A 21024-nucleotide genomic window follows, 5' to 3' on the forward strand; every position below is an offset into this window, starting at 1 on the left:
AAAACTGAAAATATGTCACACATCTCCAGGGCAGCAAACTGATATCGTTTAACCGATGTGAACCCAAAAGAATTTCACACCTCGTTTCACAGCCAGGAAACATATTAGGAGGTGAGAGACGAGAGTGGCAAATGCAGCGGGGCTCTCATGCCTCCTGTTCATGAATCATTCCTGACAAATTTCCTTTTTGCTAATTACGTTTTAAAAATGCGCTCACCCAGTGCGACAGTATGCAAAGTGGTCAGCTACAGAATCGCTTTAAAGTTCTGGAAACTCTAAAGCCTCTGTGAGTCATTAGTTAGAAGTGTCAGTCAGTTATAAAGGTGTATTTAAAATCTAGTGAAATTTCCTCCTTTGAGTCAATGAGAAAGTTTTGCACAAAGGTTCAGAGTCTTTAGTGTCGGTCTGGTCCTGGAGCCCTACTGTTCAGTTTCTACCCACTTTAATGAACTTAACTGCCTATTGAAGCAGTTAAACCACTTTCACCGCTGTGACTTATATGCACTTTAATACTTTCCAGCAGGTTTTTAATTGTTTAATATTGTCCATCAGATCTTTAACCACTTTAATAAGGTCCAGTAGGTTCCTACCTTCTTTAATACTGTGAATGAGGTTTTCTACAGTCTAATACTGTCCTGCAAGTTTTTACCCAGGTTTTTTGTAATGAAATTTTTTTTGATGCAGTTAAACCACTGTCCTCTTATTCCTTGTAGGTTTCTTATGGATGTAGCAGCCTTTAGACAAGTGCTGCTCATAGGTGTACTTTTGAAAAGCTTATTGACTTTCCCAGCCTCAATGCATTGTTACAACTTTTGATTGCAATTTGAAAGGTATTAGTATTACTCGCTGAAATTTCACATGTAAAAACACAAAAACTGTCCCCCCTCGCACCCCACCCTTCTCCCTCCCACAGATTCGGGAACAAAGAGGAGTACATGGCCTTCATGAACGACTTCCTGGAGCACGAGTGGGCAGGAATGAAGCGTTTCCTCATGGAGATCTCCAGCCAAGACACTATCTCCAACACACCTGGCTTCGAAGGCTACATCGACCTGGGCAGGGAGCTGTCAGTCCTGCACTCTCTCCTCTGGGAGGTGGTGTCCCAGCTGGATAAGGTACACAAGCAGGGCGTCCCACTAACAACCTTTACCCCTCACACAGAGTCAGCCAAGAGCGACCCCCTTAACACTGGAGTCAAATGCAATGCACATATATATATTGCTTTTTTGGGTATGGAATTGTGTTTTTTTATGTACAAAAAAGCTGTTTCCCTACTAAACTTAACAAGTCGAAGCCCTTATTGTAACGATAATGGGGATAAAGTTTGGTAAACTGGAAATTAAGGGGTTAGAATACCAGCATTGGTAAGGCATTGAAATACACAGTGGTCATTCTTGGTTTTCTTTTGGCAAACAGCACCCTCTACTGGTGTGAAGCATTACATGATCTGTGTTGTAATAGAATGTTTGTTTTAAATGTTTTTGACTAATTATGCTATTGAATTTAGATGAATTTAGGTACTGAAGAAAATGATCTTATGTCAGTTATAATCTTCTTAAAGTGTTCTTATTTCACTATAATTTCTCTTTTTGAAGGTAATTTTTGCTTGTAATAAGAATGAAGGGGATTAGCCACTTTTTTTCCTGAGAGAAAATGAATTCTAGAAGCGAAGTTATCAAAGACCTGTCTTCAGCTCCCTTTCAGCTGCATGCGCTTCGAGAGGCTGTGCCTCTGAGACAGGTGCTAATGATCTTAGTGTGGGGTTACAGCTCCTAATGCCCATTTCCATGTCAACGTCTGACTCAAAACTGAATTAAGATCATCCGTTGATAACGCCAGCTCTGCGGCGCCGTGTCACTGCGCTAATGCTCCAAATTCCCTGTGGGCTTCTGTGCCGCAACACCGTGAAGACTGGCCTAGCAGTTGGTCGGTCCTGGTAAACTGACCGTTCACTGTCTTCATCATTTAGCCTCTATATCTCAGACCTGATTCCGGATTTAAACAATAATGTTTTGTTATATTAGCAGTGCCACGCACAAGTTACACTCTGAAATAGGCGTGTCATTGCACAGCTTTACTAAGGGATATTTTAAAGTAATAGGTCAATTCATATTTCTCGCCATTGACATTTGAGGTGTGTGTATACTTTGATGGCAGCGTACCCCCTGCCTCCCCTGCCTGCCCCCCTCCCATAACCCCGCCCTGAAGCACGTTTCTGACGCTGTAACCCCCTCTGCACGGCGTGTGTTCAGCCCAGTCATTATCCCCCTCCATCTGGACTCACCTCCGCCTGTGCTTAGTTCACTTTTGTTGCATGCCGTGCGTTTCATTTTGGAATGGCTGTAGTCATGTAGAAGCATGTTGTTGTTGTTTTTTTTTTTTATTCCTAATTTCGTTTCCTTTTTTGTTGTTTTTCTGTTCCTCTCCATCTCTCCTCCTCTACCTCGTTCTGCCAATGTGTCTCTCTCTCTCCCCCACCCTCCTCTCCAATGCCCCCCAACACACACTGTGTCTCCATGGTTACGCTGCCCTGCCACCAATGCATTATGGTGCCTCTCGCGCCAACCAACCAACCAACCAACCAACCCACCAACCAATCCTCCGCCCTCCTCTGCCATCCCATTCGAAACACTGGGGGGATGTGGCCGCTGCTGTGGTAACGCTCAACCCAGGGTGAAAATTCCTTCCTGCAGGCGACGGTTGCCAAGCTGGGCCCTCTGCCCCGCATCCTGGGCGACATCGCCCGCTCGCTGTCGAGCCCCACCCCCATCCAGCAGCAGCTGCGCCGCTTCCAGGACCACAGCTCCTCCCAGAACATCAGCGGCAGCATCTCTTCGGGCCTCCAGAGGATATTCGAGGACCCGGCTGACAGGTAGGCCCCCCCGCCTACATGGTTGTGGGACTACGCCGTGACGTTACAGCCACGTTGCGGTAACGTTCTGGGTTAGCTGGGTCGTTCCATCTCAGAGGCACCTTTCCGTTGGGGTGAAGGACTTTCTTTGTTTAGTAAGAATTACACCTTTGCACCACTTATACAGGAACTGATGCTGGGGCAAAGCAGCCAATATGGATCAGGGCAGAGCTGTGTTAAGTACTACAGTAATATGGATCAGGGCAGAGCTGTGTTAAGTACTACAGTAATATGGATCAGGGCAGAGCTGTGTTAAGTGCTACAGTAATATGGATCAGGGCAGAGTTGTATTAAGTGCTACAGTAAGATGGGTTCAGGAAATAGGTGGTGATGAGTGCTACAGTAATATAGGTCAGGATGGGGTAGTGATAAATTTGTGTGTGGGTCCTCGGGTAGGACTCTGTTGGGCACAGTAGTATTAAGCCAGCACTGGAGAGACCCTTCTCTTTTCAGCACTTCACCTGAATCACACCAGTAAATCTCCCATCTTTACTCATGGGGCGCTAAACATAGCAACACTAAAAATTTAATCTGAAAAAGTTTATCAGCAGCATAATAGCAGATCAGTGCCCGGGACTGCTGCCCAGACCTGCCCAAATGCACCGCATTTATACCCAGATGGGAAGCGATCCCTCTGTGAAGCTGCACTGCCTTTCAGATCTGGCTCCAGCCCTGTTTGGGACATTTAAGTGCTGCTCTGATATGAGATGGCCTTCCCATTCCCACTGTCAGACGGCGATCAAAAAGCAAATGGTGAACGGCCGCTGTAGGTGTAATTCTGTACGCTCCTGACTCTGATATGAAGAGACTGAGAGTGAGATCATATCAGAACTTGTGGAGGATGTGGAGCAGCCGAGATTTGTTCAAAGCATGAAGCGACACCAGCTACTTTCACTCAGATAGCTGCTTGAGCTAAACACAAGCCTCAGTAAATGTTTGGCTGGTAGGATTCAGGCTATTTATAGCAAGTTATTTATTATGTATTCATTTGCGCTTTTGTTTGTATGTTTGTCAGATGCCATCTTTGAGGCAACTTACAGCATGTGACACTAATACACACATATAGCAAACAGTACCACTGCAGTTTTAAGAATAACAATTACAATATTAAGCATAGTCATAGTAAAGCGGCATTAAATGACTGGATGCACTTAAAGGGCTTTTTGCTCTGTTGAAACAGTTGTATGTTGTTCTTGTTATGCAAGAACTTGGTTAGAATGGTTTTGAAATCTCAAATTTCTGTTTTATTTTTGTATACATTTTTGTTATTTGTATTTAAAAAAAAAAGTTTTATTTTGCAGTCTTGTCTGTTCTGAGGTGGGGCGTGCACTTTTCTGTCTGTCTATTTGAGTTCTCTTCTTCTGTTGTTTGGATGCTTTGGTCCTGATTTTGTGGGTTTGTCTGATCTGAGGTAGTGTATATTTGTCCTTTGCTCCTGATTTTGCAGGTCTGTGTGGTATAAGGTTGTGTGTGTGTGTGTGCTTTGCTCCTGATTTTGCTGGTGTTTGTGTTTTGAGGTTGTGTGTGTGCTTTGTTTCTGATTTTGCAGGTGTGTGTGGTATAAGGTTGTGTGTGTGTGTGTGTGTGTGTGTGTGTGTGTGCGCTTTGCTCCTGATTTTGCTGGTCTGTGTGGTCTAAGGTTGTATGTATTTGTACTTTGGTCGTGCAGTGAACTACACACCATCAAGTCCCCGGTGCAGGAGCACATGGAGAGCTACTTCCGCGCGAAGCCGCCCCTCCTGGGCCAGCAGTCGTCCACACAGAGCATGAGCTTCTCCGACAAGGAGGAGCGGGAGAACCTGCTGCCCAACGGGCGCAGCGTCTCCCTAATGGACCTCCAGGACTCGCACCTGAGCCCGGGCGAGCGTGTGGGCCTGCACGACGCCACCGCCGCCCGCCTGGGCCGCGCCGGCTCCCAGCTGTCCGTGGGGGGGCCCGTCCCGCTGGCCCCCCACCACCCGCTGCTCCCCAAGCCGGTGCTGCGGGACAACCTGCCGCAGAGCGCCCCGCAGGTGCGGCGGCCCCTGCACCCGGCCCTCAGCCAGCAGAGCAGCCTGCAGCCGCTGTCATTCCAGAACCCGGTGTACCACCTGAGCAACCCGCCGGGCCCACCGGGCCTGCCGGCGCCGCCCACGCAGCCGGACTCCAGCTCGGAGAACCTGAGCACCGAGAGCTCCCGCAGCCACAGCAACTCGGAGGACTTCGGCGCGGGCGTGGGCGGCGGCGGGCCCGGGGGGAGGCTCAGCGCCCCCTCCAACAGCAGCATGGAGGACTTCAGCCGGCGCAGCACGCAGAGCGAGGAGTGCGGCACGCCGCGCCGGCTCCCGCCCGGCACGCAGCCCGCCGCCACGCCGCGCCAGAGCACCGCCGGCACCGCCCACGTGGTGCGGGTGGAGCAGCAGAGCCGCGGGGGCGGGCCCGGGGCCGGCGGCGGGGGCGCGCGCACGCCCCGCTCCCTGCCCCACAGCGCCTCACTGCGCAGCGGCAGCAGCGCCAACGCCGAGCTCGTACACCTCAGCGGCCGCTCCCGCCAGCAGTCCACCTCCTCCAGGGACAGCCCTGTGCCCCGGCCCAGGGGACACAAGCAGCAGCCCGCGCAGCAGGTACTGACGAAACACACACACACACAGGAACACACTGTAACACATGCATGCACACACACACACACACAGGAACACACTGTAACACACACACACACAGAAATACACAGTTACACACAGAAATACACAGTAGTACACACACACACATACACACACACACACACACACACACACAGAGTAACACATACACACACAGAAATATATAGGAACACACACACAAAGACACACACTAACATGCATACACTGAGATACACTCTCACGTACGCACATACATACAGACACATACACACGCAGCTTCATGCTCAATCATGCTCACTAATACACACACGTACACACACACGACAAGAGGAGGTCAGACAACACGTTTGTGATCAATTTCTTCACTCAAGGTGCTGCATGTGTAAATGCTTGTGTCACTGAGAAACGCACCTATAGTAGCACTGCGTGTGAGACAGCTGTGTGATGTGTGGAGATGTATCCGTGTGCTTTAGAGGGATCCCACGGGGCACTGTTAAAAAGCACGTTTAGTTGTCAGTCATCTTTCAGGCTCTGACAGGCCCCACGCTGTGAGACATTAATGCGAGTCGTCACCCACAGTCAACGGCTCCCCTCTTCTCCATGGAGGCAGAAACCTGCCTGCTTGGGGGTTTCCCATGATGCACTCTGTTTCTGTTGGATATACAGAAAGGTCATGAACAGCCCATAGAAAAGTAGTAAAGTAGAGCCCGCAGAGCAGTGGTACGTGTGATGGGTTCAAAAAACAGTAGGAAATGTGACCGCAGCTCCATTATTGGTTGAAAAGCACAGGGAAGTGTGGGCAGAGTTCCATAAGCAGCGCACGGTCAGACTCTCCTGTGGGCCGGCACAGCTGCTCCAGTCTGCAGGTCAGGTTAGGTGGGCGTGCCACTCAAATAAAAAGGCTTATAAAGTACGATCTGCTGTGTCAGGGCTTATACCACAGGCCGGTTTATCACCTGGCCAGACGGCTACACTCAGAGTCTTTAACCTCTGCAAACTCTGATGGCAGGTGTGTGTGTGTGTGTGTGTGTGTGTGTGTGTGTGTGTGTGTGTCCCTTCCCTGTAGGTGCAGTCGCCGGTGGAGTCTCTCTCCATGTCCCCAGTGGAAAGGACGGCCGCCTGGGTGCTGAACAATGGGCAGTATGAGGATGAGGAGGACGCCGAATGCCGAGACGACAGCAAGCACGCGGAGAAGGTAGACGCTAACGCTAATCCCGCCACCGCGGGAGCAGTGCTGGTATCTGTGGAATAATCAGTATCTGTATGAAACATGACCTCTTTTCCTGGCCTTATCCTGTTTATAAAACAGTTCACAAAGTAGACGCCATCCACACAACATGCATTCACGGCAAAGGTTAAATATTGCAATGCATCTGTTTTAGTACAAACATGGCGACATAACAGAAGCACTGTCTGTGTTACATTGTAATTAAGCCAGCCTGAGGAATCAATTAAACACACTGAAACGAATCCAGTTCTGCCGAATTTACTGTGATCCGCAGTGTCTTATCAGAAAGTCAACAAGTGCGACTGGTTTGAAATTAGCGGAATCTTTTGTAGAATAAAGGGTAATGGAGTAAGAGAATTCTTTATGGAGACAGCGAGCTGCTCTCTGTAAGAGCCCCTCTGTGCCCGGTCCCGCAGTACGAGCAGGAGATCTCCAAGCTGAAGGAGCGGTTGCGGGTGTCGGGCCGGCGGCTCGAGGAGTACGAGCGCCGCCTGCTGGCCCAGGAGCAGCAGATGCAGAAGCTGCTGCTGGAGTACAAGAGCCGGCTGGAGGAGAGCGAGGACAGGCTGCGGCGCCAGCAGGAGGAGAAGGACAGCCAGATGAAGAGCATCATCTGCAGGTACCCCTCCGCACGCTCACCCGTTCATCACCAGCCTTCACCCATTCATCACCAGCTTTCACCCTTTCACCCCATACCTTCACCCATTCATCACCAGCTTTCACCCTTTCACCCCATACCTTCACCCGTTCATCACCAACTTTCACCCATTCACCCCATACCTTCACCCATTCATCACCAACTTTCACCCATTCATCACCAGCTTTCACCCATTCATCCCATACATTCACCCGTTCATCACCAACTTTCACCAATTCACCCCATACCTTCACCCGTTCATCACCAACTTTCACCCATTCGTCACCAGCTTTCACCCATTCACCCCATACCTTCACCCATTCACCCCATACCTTCACTCATTCATCACATACCTTTACCCATTCACCCCATACCTTTACCTATTCACCCCATACCTTCACTCATTAACCACATACCTTCACTCACCACATCCTTCACCTTCACCCATTCATCAGCCACCACTGTACATTCACTCAGTCACCCAAACCTTCACTCATACTCACTCATTCACCCTAAACCTTCACCCATTCATCCCATACTTTCACCTATTCATTACCTACCCTCACGCACACATCGCCTACTACCACAAACATTCCTTTGTTCGCCCAGACCTTTACTCATACTCACCCATTCACCCCTCCGTTCACTAATTCATCCTTCACTTTCACCCACTCACCCATATACTTTGCACCTTCACGAATTCATCAGCAACCTTCACCCATTCACCTCACACCTTCACTCATTCACACAAACCCACACATGTTCCCCCCACAAACTTCACACATTCTCTCAGAAAGCTTGACACAAACACACACTTCTTTGATACACAAACACACCCATTCGCAGGACCTGTACACACACCGAGAGAGAGAGATTCAGGCCCATACCCGCATTGTATCCAGCTACAGAAGTATCCCAATAATTGATTTGTTCATTTGAGGCTGCACATTCATTTTTTGCTCACTAGATGGTGCTGTGTGGCCATACAAACCCCCTTTTTCACCACAGTTTTTGTTTTTCTTAGCTAATGGACCAGTTTACGTCATGGCTGCTGATGTCCTTAACTAATGGATCTGCTAGCATCAGTGTTTTTTGGTGTACTTAGCCAAGGCAGTTTCCAGCATTTATAAGAGCTGCAGCTGGGTCTGACCTGGAGTGACCCAACCTAAGCACCACAAGCTCCAGCATCGCGGTCAGAGGCTGCTTTTACCCATGATCCTCCTCTCTCTCCGTCTCTCAGACTGATGGCCGTGGAGGAGGAGCTGAAGAGGGACCACGCAGAGATGCAGGCCGTCATAGATGCCAAGCAGAAGATTATCGACGCCCAGGTAATGGACACGGAGCAGACCGTTTTCTTACAGATGTCCAAAGGACTAGATTTGTGTATTTTCAGCCAATGAATAAACAGACCTTGCCTCATTCTTATATAACCCCCACCCTGAGAGTGTCACCTGTGCTGTGTAATGGATTCAGTGCAATAATGGCACACTTCCTGTCTGGCTTGACCTATAATTTACAACCACATATCTTCTGGATAAAAGTATCTGGTCTCTCCCATGGAAGTGGGATGTTATTTTTTGGTGGTGGTGGTGGTGGTGGTGGTGACAGTGCTTCCAGCGTTTTCTAATACCCCTATGAAATTGGGGGGGGGGGGGGGGGGGGTGCCACTCATTAGGGAAGGCAGGAGATGGGATCTCCATAACCTCCACCCAGAATGGCATGATATCATGACCGCAACAGGAGGGGAACATGTAGACAATTTTGTGTCAGATAGGTGAATAAGTACACAGCTCCAGCTCAGTGTAAAAGAACACTCAACTTGTCTGGTTAACAGCCAGTATTCGCTTGTGAATGATACCAGCTAGTTATTGCTTACAAGATTAGAGGACGCTTTTGTGCTAACGGTTAATGATTATTTGTTAGGGAATAACTGATGGTTATAGGAGCCACTGAGTATGCTTAATGTCTCCCAAGTCGTGCCTATCTCTGAAGAAACAACCTTTCTCCTAAGCAGGGCAGGGTCAATAGCCAATGTAGATGTGAATGTGATTTGTATATATTTTTGCTATGTGTTCTTCCATTGAAGTTTCCCCCTCTGGAGCCATAAACCTGTGGCTATTGGCTGTATGTAACGGATAGTGTGATAGCGTTACGGCTTTATTTCTGGGTTTACTGAGGGCTTCCCAGTGGCCGCCAGAGGCTTTAGTGTTGACTGTAGATCGGTAGGAACCGAACTTCAGTGCTGCTGTAGGCCCCCCCTCACCTCCTTCATTGCCACAGTTACGCATGACTTGAAAGGGGCATGGCTTGAAGAAGGGCTTTTTTCTCGCCGGCGCCCCCTGCAGTTCTGTAAAAGCAGCGCCCCTGCTGACCAGCTTATTATCACTGTGTTGAATTCCAGGTCACTAATGGGGCCGAGCTAACTCAAGCAGGCAAGTAAACCAGTTCTCCAGTTCAGCAAAACAAAATGGCTAGCTACGGGCGAGCACGCCCGCTCTCCACACCCAGGCCAGTCCAGCAAGCGTCCCTCCTTCCTGCACTGCCGTATAAATATAGCTCTTGTCATTTACGTGAGTGCGACACGGTCTGATTAGCAAATGTCATTATAGACGAGAGGGGATTGCAAAGAAAGATGTAGATCCCTGCACTGTATCCCAGACAATCTCTTTAAAAATGGATTTTTTTTTTTATTCCGAGTGTCTTTTGATTGAACTGAAGTGCTTCTTTATCCTCTGGATTATCCGGCCCGGGACGCAGCAGTAGGACGCACGGTCATTTTCCCAAAGAGGCGTCGTGTGCTCCCCGGATTTTAAAAATGACAAGAGGCATTATCTGCTATGGTTAGATGATGAAATGTAAGGGGAGGCGGAGTCCTGGCACACGCAGTGGTGATCTGGCAGTATTGAAAGCATCCGGCTTTGGGAGCAGCTTAGGGGAGCAGGACAGCGGTGTAAGGGAGGAGGCCTTATTAGGTGTTCCTGGATCTCTCAGTATCCTCAGCCTTTCCTGGCCTTCTGGCCCTGGCCCCTGGCTGGACTGGGTGTGGACGAGGTGCAGATTCTGTATCTGTTAGCTTTAGCTTTGGCTGCTTTCCACCCTGCCCGCCCCTGTTTGCCCCACCCCCCTCCCCTGAACCCGCCCTGTCCCGCCCCCTGATCCCGCCCCCTGATCCCGCAGAAAAAAAAAAAAAGACATGGCCTCGCTCTGAGTTTTGGTTCATGAACACGAATAGCAACACTTCATTCATTCATGGTTATTAATGAACGGGGAAAATAAAAGAAAACATTTGCCTTTTGTTCTTTTGCTTGGATTGTCGGTTTCAAAAGGGTGTTTTGACCTCTGTAACTAATGATTAAAGGCGATCCTACGGTAATTGTGCAGTGATGTTTTCTCTTCCAGTGCCTGTGATAATTGGTTTAATTTAGTGCTCCACTCTTGAGGCTTATCTCTGTCCCCAGAGCGCAGGCTAATGAGAGGATTGCTTTCGTATTGGTCTTTGTGTTACCCTACATTGTCGTCTTAAGGAGCAATTCATGAAATGTAGTGACCAGGCGGCACCGGGACAGTAATACTGTTCATAGTCATTTCACAGTCTCCCATTCTCAGCTGTATAGCTATGAACTGGGATCTGTTCCAGTACTGAGTAGTATTGCTGCAGTATGACTGCTGATTGTCTCCAGATACCCAACAGTAAACCCTATGAAAATAAAACCCTATGAAAGTACTGAAGTAAACCCTACTGAAAATATTTAACCAGTGATTATTGATGGCCTCTTGGACATCACTGTTTGCTTGCCATTAGTGTTGTCTCCAAAGTAGACCTATGATTATTTATGGCTTTCTAGGCACTGTAGAATACATATTATTGACCGTCACAGCCCAGAACACAGCCTTCATAAAACAGGCACTTAGATGGCTCCATTTCCGTTTGCCTCGAGAAATATAGCAACACTGCATTAACCCTCCAACAAATCAAAAGTGCAAAGAGATAGGCAATACAGTCCAAGTAAAAAGAAGGTTTGCTGTTAAATCCTCTCCATATTGTATGATGCCTCCCATTGTTCACACAGAGATTGTTCTGATGTGAAAAGCGATGCTCAGATCCTGAAGCTAAGCCTAAGCGTTAAGGGACCAGCATTAACAGTACAGTACAGACTGTGCTGCACTGTGGCACTCATCTCATTTCAGTACGACCGGCCGCAGGAAGGCCCCCACGCTCTCCTCCGGGGGCCCATGCCACAGGAGTGAAGGATCATGGGAAGGCCCACCATATGACACCTCTCCCTCTCCCCTTCTTTCTTTCTCCCCTTCCCCAGGAGAGGAGGATCAGCTCCCTGGACGCCGCCAACTCCCGACTCATGAGCGCCCTCACACAGGTCAAGGAGCGCTATAGCGTGCAGAACCTGCGAAACGGCATCTCCCCCACCAACCCCACCAAGCTGTCCATCACCGAGAACGGAGAGTTCAAGAACAGCAGCTGCTGATCGCTCCCGCGGCAACCTCCCCCCCGCTTCCGATCAAAATGGTGGACGGGGGGGGCACCGAGCACTGGCACCTTGCGCTAACTCTCTCCGAACCCACTATATACATCCTCTGAATGTCTGTCCCAGATAGAAGTGTATATATCAATATCTTGTATTGGTCTTGTACAGAGATAAAATGTAAGATACTGCCATGGAGAAAGGAAGGTCTTTTGCTTGTTAGATATTGTAATGAGTTTAGTGAATTTGTGTTTTATTTTTTTTAATAATATTGTTCTGACCATGCCTAGCAAAAGCAAAAGAGTTTTAAGAGATTTTAAACTATTGTGTAATTTAGAGATGATCTAGCAGGATGTACATAGAAGAGTCCATTTGTTGAACAAAAAAAAAAAAAAAAGGATAAGCACATCGGAGACAGACTGAGCTGTTAGACCGATACGAGAGAGGAGCGTCAGCAGTGGGAGTAGAAGGACAAACGTGAATCAAAGACAATTTTATGCACTCGGTTTGCCTAACCCAACCTTTTTTATCATTTGATTTTGTGCTTTTTTTCCCCCCTTAACAATGTGTTGTATTCCTTTTGATAAGATTGAGATGCTTTTATTAAAATTGGAGAATGGCACTCCCTCAGCGTTTGGGGGTGGGGGGAGGGGTGGGGAAGGGGGTGTGTGGGAGGGGGACCAAACGCCTGGTCATCAAAGCCCACAGTTGTTTGTGCTGAGGATCGCGTGACCTGGATCAGCTGGTTCCAGCTTGCCTCTGTTTATTTATTCTGTTTGTCAAGCCTTCCAGGTTCACACACCAGGGGGTTCCATCTCGTTGGGTGTTCGACTATTACCCCACTGAATTTGTGTGATTCCCGGTTTCTTATAAATGACTACTGTTACACTGTTCATTGTTTCCTTACAGTCTGTTTTCACATGCACCATGAATCACAAAAAACACACACACACGGCATCATTTTTCATATAGAAGGCTTCATTTTCTACACAAAATCAGTAGAAAGCACCCAAAAAGAGAGAGCCACTACTGATGATCTAAAAATAGCTTTTAAAAATGGTTTTTCATATAGAGTTAAAATTAAAAGACAGGCCTTTTGGTGAAAGATGGTTAATGTTGATCATTTTCACTGGCTCAATCGGTAAAGATGCTTATTCTGATCTCAGGTTGAACCCTGCAGCCCAAGACTGCAAACTTGAGGGAGAGCTTTGGTATTAACTGACAAAAATTGGGACTTCACAGTGGCAGAACATACTTGGCTTCCTCCTGTTATGAGTAGGGTGGTTAATTCAGCCAGGGTTCCCTCTCATTAGGGAATGTCTCTCTGCCCTTCATTAGTGCCCTCTAGTGGCTCGTTGTGTGCCTGTGAGTTTCTCAGATAACACCTTCAAATGGTATGTTCATCTGCTATTTGCTCTACTGTGCTGCTGTGGAACTTGCAGAGTGAGAAATAATCATACGTGGCATGGGAGGGTATTGCAGGGTCACAGTTGCTGTGCTTCATTGCTGCTATACAAGTTTTGAGTGAGTTTAATGTATAATTGGTGATTGTAAAGCTGATAGAGAAAAGGCAAAGAAGATAATTATGCGTATATATATATATATATATATATAGATATATATATATATATATATATACATGCATTCTCTGTAATTAAGTCAACAGTACAGCAGTACATTATGAACTTTATTGAAGCTTGTGCAACATGATCATTAGTCTGTCTCAAGGCATAATACGCACTCATTCAGGCTTGCAGTTTAATCAGATAAACCAGACTTCAGAGGACCTATATAAATATAAACAAATACGGGAGTGATACTGCTGATAGAATTCAGAGGAGATTGTGGGTATCTTCTAAATGGAGTCTTACCCCTGAGTGGCCAAGAGGGATCCTGTGGGAGAGGTGTGGGTACCAAGGGCCTGAAGGAGAGCCCCACTGTCCCAGCTCATTACTGCTCTAGAGAGAAACCTCAAGAAACACAAATCCTTATCTCCAGCAACTACAGACAGCTCATTACTACCCCAGAGAAACTTCAAAAACAGGCAAATCCTTATCTCCATCCACTACAGACAACTTATTACTACCCCAGAGAAACCTCAAAAACGCAAATCCTTATCTCCATCCAGTAGCCACCTCATTACCACTCTGGAGAAACCTCAAGAAACATGAATCTTTATCTCCACCCACTAAAGCAATGCACTCCCGTTTAAACTGTCCTGCCTCCTAGGGGAGGACGTAGAGGGCACTGCTGACTTCTTCACACCAGCGTACCTCCCTGTATACCGCAGCTATATATCACGGCGGCTACATGTGTATGTGCAAATAAACCAGCGTGACAGTTTGAGTAACTGACCGAGGTCGCAGACTGCACCCGCAGGGCTAAAGGGATGTAGGGCTACCTCATGTTAGAATGAACGCTTTGGTCTACACATGTTCCAGCTTTGGCACCTGGGGAACAGTGTACTCTAGAGCGGGCCGCATCTATCCATGCCTTAAGACAAAGAGAGGTTAAGCGAATTGTATAACTTCCATGTTACGCTTGCTTAGCAGATGCTCTTGCCCAGCAACAGCAACTGGTACAGCTTACAATTTTTGTAAGATGTCCATTTATACAGCTGGTTATTTACTGAGACAGCTGAGGTACAGTACCAGTCAAAAGTTTGGACACACCTGATTAAGATAATGGGAAACATGCATTCCAAGACATTTTGATCTAAAGACTTAAATGCGTAAATAAAAATGAAAATTTTTTTCTTAGGCATCAACTTCACTGTATTTGTCTATGAGTATTTTTTTTTGCCTATTTTGAAGAATCAAACATGCAAGATAGTTTTGATTTATTGAACACTTTTTTTGGCCAGTGCATAATTCCATTTGTGTTATTTCATAGTTTTGATGTAAAATGTGGAAAATAGTAAAAAGAAAGACAGAAAGGTGTGTCCAAACTTTTGCCTCGTATTGTACCTTGCCTGGGTACAGCAGCAGTGAAACTAGCAACCTTTAGGTTATAAGTGTTTTACCACTATTCCACACCACTGCCCTTCGCTGCTGACTGGCAGAAATGGAACATAAGGGTAGTTGACTGTTATCTGACCTACAGCTGTGCAGTTTATATTCACACCGTTGAGTTTACCACCACCCCTGCCCTTCCAGATGCATCCCTTAATTGTTCTGAACCCACCCTCAGAACCTCGGCTGCACCCCACTGTCTGACAGCAGGAAATCTGAAACACGCAATGCGCGGCAAGTATGGTTCTCAAAGAAGAAAGTTTTAAAAACAGACTTTCATGTCTGGGTGTCACCAGGTTGAACAGCTCAGCCACTGATCAGTTTGGTAAACCTGCATGGTTCCCATGCAACATTAAATATATCAGTTACGTTTATAATTAGATGTAATTTCTGCACCAGCTTCATGGACAGCTTCATTCTCAGGATATTGCACTAAATCACACTTTACAGTTTCACTGTAATGAAAGTGGTGGCAATGTGTATAATGGAATAGCCCAATGATTTTGTTTTTCTATGAAGAAAGTGTTGGGTGCATTTATGAATAATTTAACCAAAGTCCCATTTTTAAGAAGTGTGTGTTTTTGCCTCCTCAGATGAAAAGCCTTTCATTCTAAAACATATACGCTTTTCGTTAGTATGATAAACATACAGGATTTAATGGAAGGTACCTCAAAGGTACACATTCATTCGTGCACATTTCTCCAAGGTGGACCGCCTAAAGCCAAGCCCTTTTAATTAGCAACATGTGATTACATGTGACTTGGTCTTTTTGGCTCAAAGTATTTTCTGTAATCATTTGCAGCAAACAGTGAAATCAGATGCGGCAACACATGTCGTTTTACATACTGGAATGCCATCACATGGCACACTGTCATCCACAAGACTTTGGAGTGCTGGGTCTGATTTCTGCTTAAAGTGATAATTTGATGAGTACATTTTCCTGTAGTTCCTGAAGAATAAACATAATATAAACTACAAGACTGCAAAAGAAGGGCTTTTGTGTCCATAGCAACAAGAATATCATATAATATGCTGAAATGGAAATTCATGTTGCCACCAGCTGCAGAAATAAACATAAATACACAAGCATCATAATGTACAATATAAAATATGCAGCACATAAAGTCACATTTACTAAAGACCCCTTAGATCCTTCCAAGTATGGTACTAGTACGATTTCCATTGGGAATGGGGGATGCTCTGCTCCTGGTGGCCACGTGGGGGCACTGTGTAACAGGAATCAAGCTTTGTTCATTGCTGGGAATTGGTACATTAAACCATAGATGAGAAAAGAAACCAAGACACCCCCACTTTACCCAGTGGCTGCCACCACTGACCTCTTGCACACTTATTGTACACTTTATGAAATTCATGTTTTGTGAGTCATCCAATAATGTTCGCATAGGGGTGATCCGGAAGCAGCAGTAATTTCTGTTCTAAATTGAGGATGTTCCTGCTAACATTCATAAAATGTTGTTCGGTGGGTCAGGTTCTTTTTTCTTGCCTTGTCCTAACACATATCTAATCAATGTCGTCTGAATGTCCAGGAATAATCAGGTCACGTCACTGTGGATTAAATGCACAGGCCCAAAAGGTAAAGTCTGTCTTAAGAGGTGCATTGTCCGTATGTGTTGCTGGTGCTCCGGGAGACCTGCTCCATATGTAGGATTAAGCCGCTGGTCTGCAGCGTCATTGGCCTGGATCAGAGAGCCCGGGAAGTCTGGAGCTGCAATGCCTGTGCTGTTTGAGCGCTTTGGGGAGCCTGAGGATTCTCTCTGGGCACCCGACCAGAGCTGTAAAGCTTCGGCTTTATAAGCCATCGCATTACAGGGCAATCGTTTTTATCCAATTTGGGGGCATTGGAAAGACCGGATCGATACGGAGGGCCCGGGCGAGACTGTGTGGCGATGACTCTGCAGGTCACTCAGTTAAGACTGGGTCACGACCCCCACCCAGGCTCGCACGGTTTCTACGAAACTCACCAGTTCCCTTTCCACGCCGATGTCAAATCCAATATGTGAGGATTCATTCAGCAGTGGGGCACATTGAACGCAAGAAACAAAGCCGGACCCCCAGGGTGAATAAATCAAACAAATAGCCATTTAATTTACTACGGTCAAACGTTCCCTCTAAGTGCGGCTGTCGTCAGAAAATAAAACGCGTTTTTGATTTGAACCCCCAAGTGCTCGCGATCTAATTGAAGTCTGACGCCCCACGCGTCGCCATTTATAAAAACGAACAGGCCCGCATGAGCGGTATTTGAAGCTGTGGCATTATTCTTTCCGACCTCGACGGTTCATGCTTTGAAATACCAACGCTGGGCCAGCACCGAGCCCCTGCTGTGGAGTTTAAAAGGGTTCATTGATATTCCATTGCGAGGCGTGCATTTCCATTGGCTTTTCACTGTGTGGAATAAAGATATGAAATACCCGCCAGCCCCAATATCTTGTTCTGCGTTTTTTAAACACTTGTCTATGTTTGCCACCTATGTATGCCACTTACGCATTTGGGTAGGTTTGATGGCCTGTACATGAATATTGTCAACATTTCCAAATTATCGCATGGTACATGTTCTGATTAATCCTACTATTATGTTTAACAATAATGACATTACTCATCCATTTAGTAGATGCCCTGTTTAGTTGATGGCAACTTAGAAATTTACATCTGCCACAATATTGAATTCATTTATACTGTACAACAGCAGAATCAGTTAATGCACCAGTAGTCTGAAAGGATTTAACTAAGAAATCAAAGTAGAGAACACTGCATTGGAACTCCAGACTCATGCCTACATGCTTCTGGCCTAGTGTCATTAACACCCACAAGTCTGAAAATGGCTACACTCAAATAGGAACAAGATAACAAAAAGATTCACATTATGCAGTTGGAAGAGCCTCCGGCATTAAACATGTGTTACAGTTTTTATCGTTTTCTTTAACACTCTTTGACACTCCGCTTAAGTTTCAAAACACTTAACACAAAACTCTGAGCTGAGTTGTAAAAATGCCAATGTTTTAAAATTCCGAGTGCGTTTATGACTGACTGCACACAAAACACAGAATGAAAAAGCACTTGTCCTCCTACCAAAACTGCTCTTTCACTTTCAAATACTTCTTCACATGTTAAAATTTGTTTTTCAGAATGTTTCATTCTGATTGCTTTTGCCTACAATGAGTACCCATTATTGACAACTGATTTCAAGCTGTGAAAATCCAGCAGTGCTTAAATGACATTGAAGGCTGTGTGAAAAGTACTGTAGAGCATGTTGTTGGCTGTGGGTGTGGTCAGGGTCGAACAGGGGGACAAAAGCATGGCCAAAAAGGTCAACAGTGGGGGCTGTGGTTGAAGACAAGGTGAATGGGATAGCCACTCAGATGAGTAACTTGCGTCAAATGACGTCTGTGCAGCAATCTTTTAACCTGTGATAAACAGAGGCCTTTCAATGAGGGCTACAGGGATGATTGTCTAGCTCAGCTCGAGAATTTCAGCTGTTGCCTTAATCGTTAGAACATGTTATACAGAGAACTAGCAAGTGTATGGAACATGCTGACTGTTCTCAAATATGGGACTGTGTTGTGTATAAAGGTAGTACTGTAATTGAGGCATGTGTGTGATTATGCACTATCCTTGCTGTACAATGAAGAGGGGGCCACATACTGGAGTCTGTGGATGCATACTGTCTGGCCACCTGTAGATGGCAGTAGATGAGATGATCAAAGGAAGAAATGGCATTTGACCGCTTGAAATCCAGGATTCCATAATTGAGGACAACCTCTTCTTAGGGAGTACAAAGAGGCAGGTTACTGACTATTGCAAGTATTCTGGAAAAGGTATTATGTTGGCACTGATATAACCTGGGCAATTGCAACCAACTGCTATATATAATTGCTTTATTTGATGGTGTGTTCATGGGGGTCAGCGCTGAGTGTTCTTCTTGATCTTTGGGGACTGGACAGGCAACTTGAGACTCTTTCTGGATGAGTTACTCTAAGCATGAACTTCGCACCAATCGCCAATGCTGTGTTTCCTCAAATTTCAAGTTAGTGGTCATCTAGAACCAGTCTGGAGTCACCTGTCCAGTCACCAAAGATCAAAAGGAATGATTATATATGACATTTATGAACACACCCTCAGATTTAGTGCATTAATATGTAACAGTATTGTGCCAGTTCTTTTCTCAAAGTTAGTTGCTATTAACTTGAAGTTTTTTTTTTAATGACTGGTGGAGTAGCATTTAAGATCTTAACACTGAGACAGACTGGAACAGCTGGAGAAGAAAGGCCAGGGTGAGGTCAGGCAGAATATTGGGACTACATATGATGACAACTAAGAACCTTTAAAGACTGTCCACGGTGTGTTCATTGCCCACTTTTCCCTCATTAAATAAAAGGGTAGTACAAAAGGTGTGGATTTATCTCTGCCAAATATTTTTTATTTGAAGAAGGTTTAGAAGTTCAGTGAAACTTTTGAAAGTAATGTTCAAAATGCTGAAACTTCAAAGATCCTTGTGATTAGCTAGTCTTGTCTTAGAAGTGCTTATTGGACAAAAAAGCAGGTATGGTGCAGGGATGGCAGAAAAGATCAGGAGTTTTCCTATCCTCTTTGAAAAATTGTGTAAACACTTCATGTCATGCTATAAGACAGAGTGAGAGCATGCATGCGATGAGTTGTTCGTTTGGGGGAGATCTAGATCACAGTAACTTTCTCTCCTAGTGAGAGAAAACCTACTCCATCACCATAGAACAGCAGCCTGCTTCCTTATGACATCACAAGAAAACTGTGCTGTTCCATTATGACATCAGCAGAGAACAGCAGTGTCACAGACAGGAACAAGAGCAAGAGGCTGGCCCTGGGTCTGCAAGCCCCAAAGCGTTCATGCCACTGTACTGTACAATATAATTAGATCAATGCAGTGTATGCACAGCACAAACAACTCAATTGTGAAGCAACTCTACAAAGACTGAATAAGCCATTTAAAAATCTTTCTAGGTAAAGGTGTCTACCTTTAGAGTGTTATAAAGCTGGGAAAGAGCAGCTCTGAATAACACTGATACTGCTAGCCTCATTTATCTGGGTCCCTGAGAAAGGTTAACACCTGTCTTCATGTAAGGAAGCTGTTATTTCAGTTGTTCCAAAAGAGGAGGTAGATACAACAAAATTAATTATTTTGCCCTGTGTCAATCCTGAACATGGACTATGACCTATATGCCTCAATAATGCCTAAACTAAAGCATTCAGTACATCAATGAATAAATATCAATCAGACAGGCTTTATCCAGAATTGATAATTTAAGATCATTTAAAATGTGGATTATATGTAATTCATCATACAAACAAAAAACAAAAGTGACACCATCATAATCTTGGGTGCCAAAAAATATCTGAGTTTATAAATTCTGACTTCTCAAATTTTGAGCAGTTGGGTGTTCTGAGTCCAGGCTGAGCCCCACAGCCTGGGTTTGAGCCAAATAGTGTCATTAGCCGATGATGTCCAGGAGCTAACAACAGCAGAGCCACCTGATATGGTTGGGAAAGGAATAGGCATGTCAGTAGGGTCTCCTTGTCTCCTCGCCGTGGCATCCTCTAACAGCTAAAAATGGTATCAGTGGAGATGTGCCTATATTCTAATGCTCATTACCTGTAGAGTTTAAAAATACAACTTTGCCCACATATGCATGAACCTGTTTAAGGTGATAACAAAGTGCAAACTTTTTCCTACTCGGTCATTTTGCTGGAGTAGTTTGCTTCACCTATGCCTGGCTGGAAATCCCAAATTAGCCAGCTAAAATTAAGTCATGAGTCTAGCTAGCCATCTAATTACCCAATTAGCTGTCTGTGGAAACCTAATGCACTGTGGCTTTACTGTGGGCACTGGAGTGCTGGACACCTAAAGTGGCCAGCTCTTCAACGCTCATCATAACCTCAGCCCAGATGGGGCCTGTTAAGGTGTCTGTGTTTGGAATTCACGTGTGGGTTTACTGTGGGCTAGCTCATATCCATTCTTTAATAACAAAAACAGTGGTAACTAGCCCTAGCCCACACTACCCATAGGAAACCCACAATGGGCTAGCATGGACCCATTTACATGACATTATTGTCATTTAGCAGACGACTATCCAGAGTGACTTACATAGT

General features: G+C 45.8%; 1 protein-coding gene across 5 annotated transcripts in view; it reads left to right on the top strand.

Moving 5' to 3' along the window:
• Positions 1-12133, top strand: part of rasal2 (RAS protein activator like 2) — a 116790-nt gene extending 104657 nt beyond the window's left edge. For 4 of the 5 annotated variants that reach the window (XM_036553798.1, XM_036553797.1, XM_036553801.1 and 1 more), the window contains 7 exons: positions 914-1115; positions 2673-2872; positions 4581-5514; positions 6596-6724; positions 7174-7376; positions 8635-8722; positions 11711-12133. In XM_036553798.1, the coding sequence (XP_036409691.1) occupies positions 914-1115; positions 2673-2872; positions 4581-5514; positions 6596-6724; positions 7174-7376; positions 8635-8722; positions 11711-11878 (1924 nt within the window). In that variant the 3' untranslated portion in view covers positions 11879-12133. The remainder of the gene's footprint in view (positions 1-913; positions 1116-2672; positions 2873-4580; positions 5515-6595; positions 6725-7173; positions 7377-8634; positions 8723-11710) is intronic. The other variant, XM_036553799.1, reaches the window with a different exon arrangement.
• The last annotated feature ends 8891 nt before the right edge of the window (positions 12134-21024 follow it).

This window comes from Megalops cyprinoides, chromosome 20, assembly GCF_013368585.1.
Source record: "Megalops cyprinoides isolate fMegCyp1 chromosome 20, fMegCyp1.pri, whole genome shotgun sequence".
NCBI classification, from domain to species: domain Eukaryota; kingdom Metazoa; phylum Chordata; class Actinopteri; order Elopiformes; family Megalopidae; genus Megalops; species Megalops cyprinoides.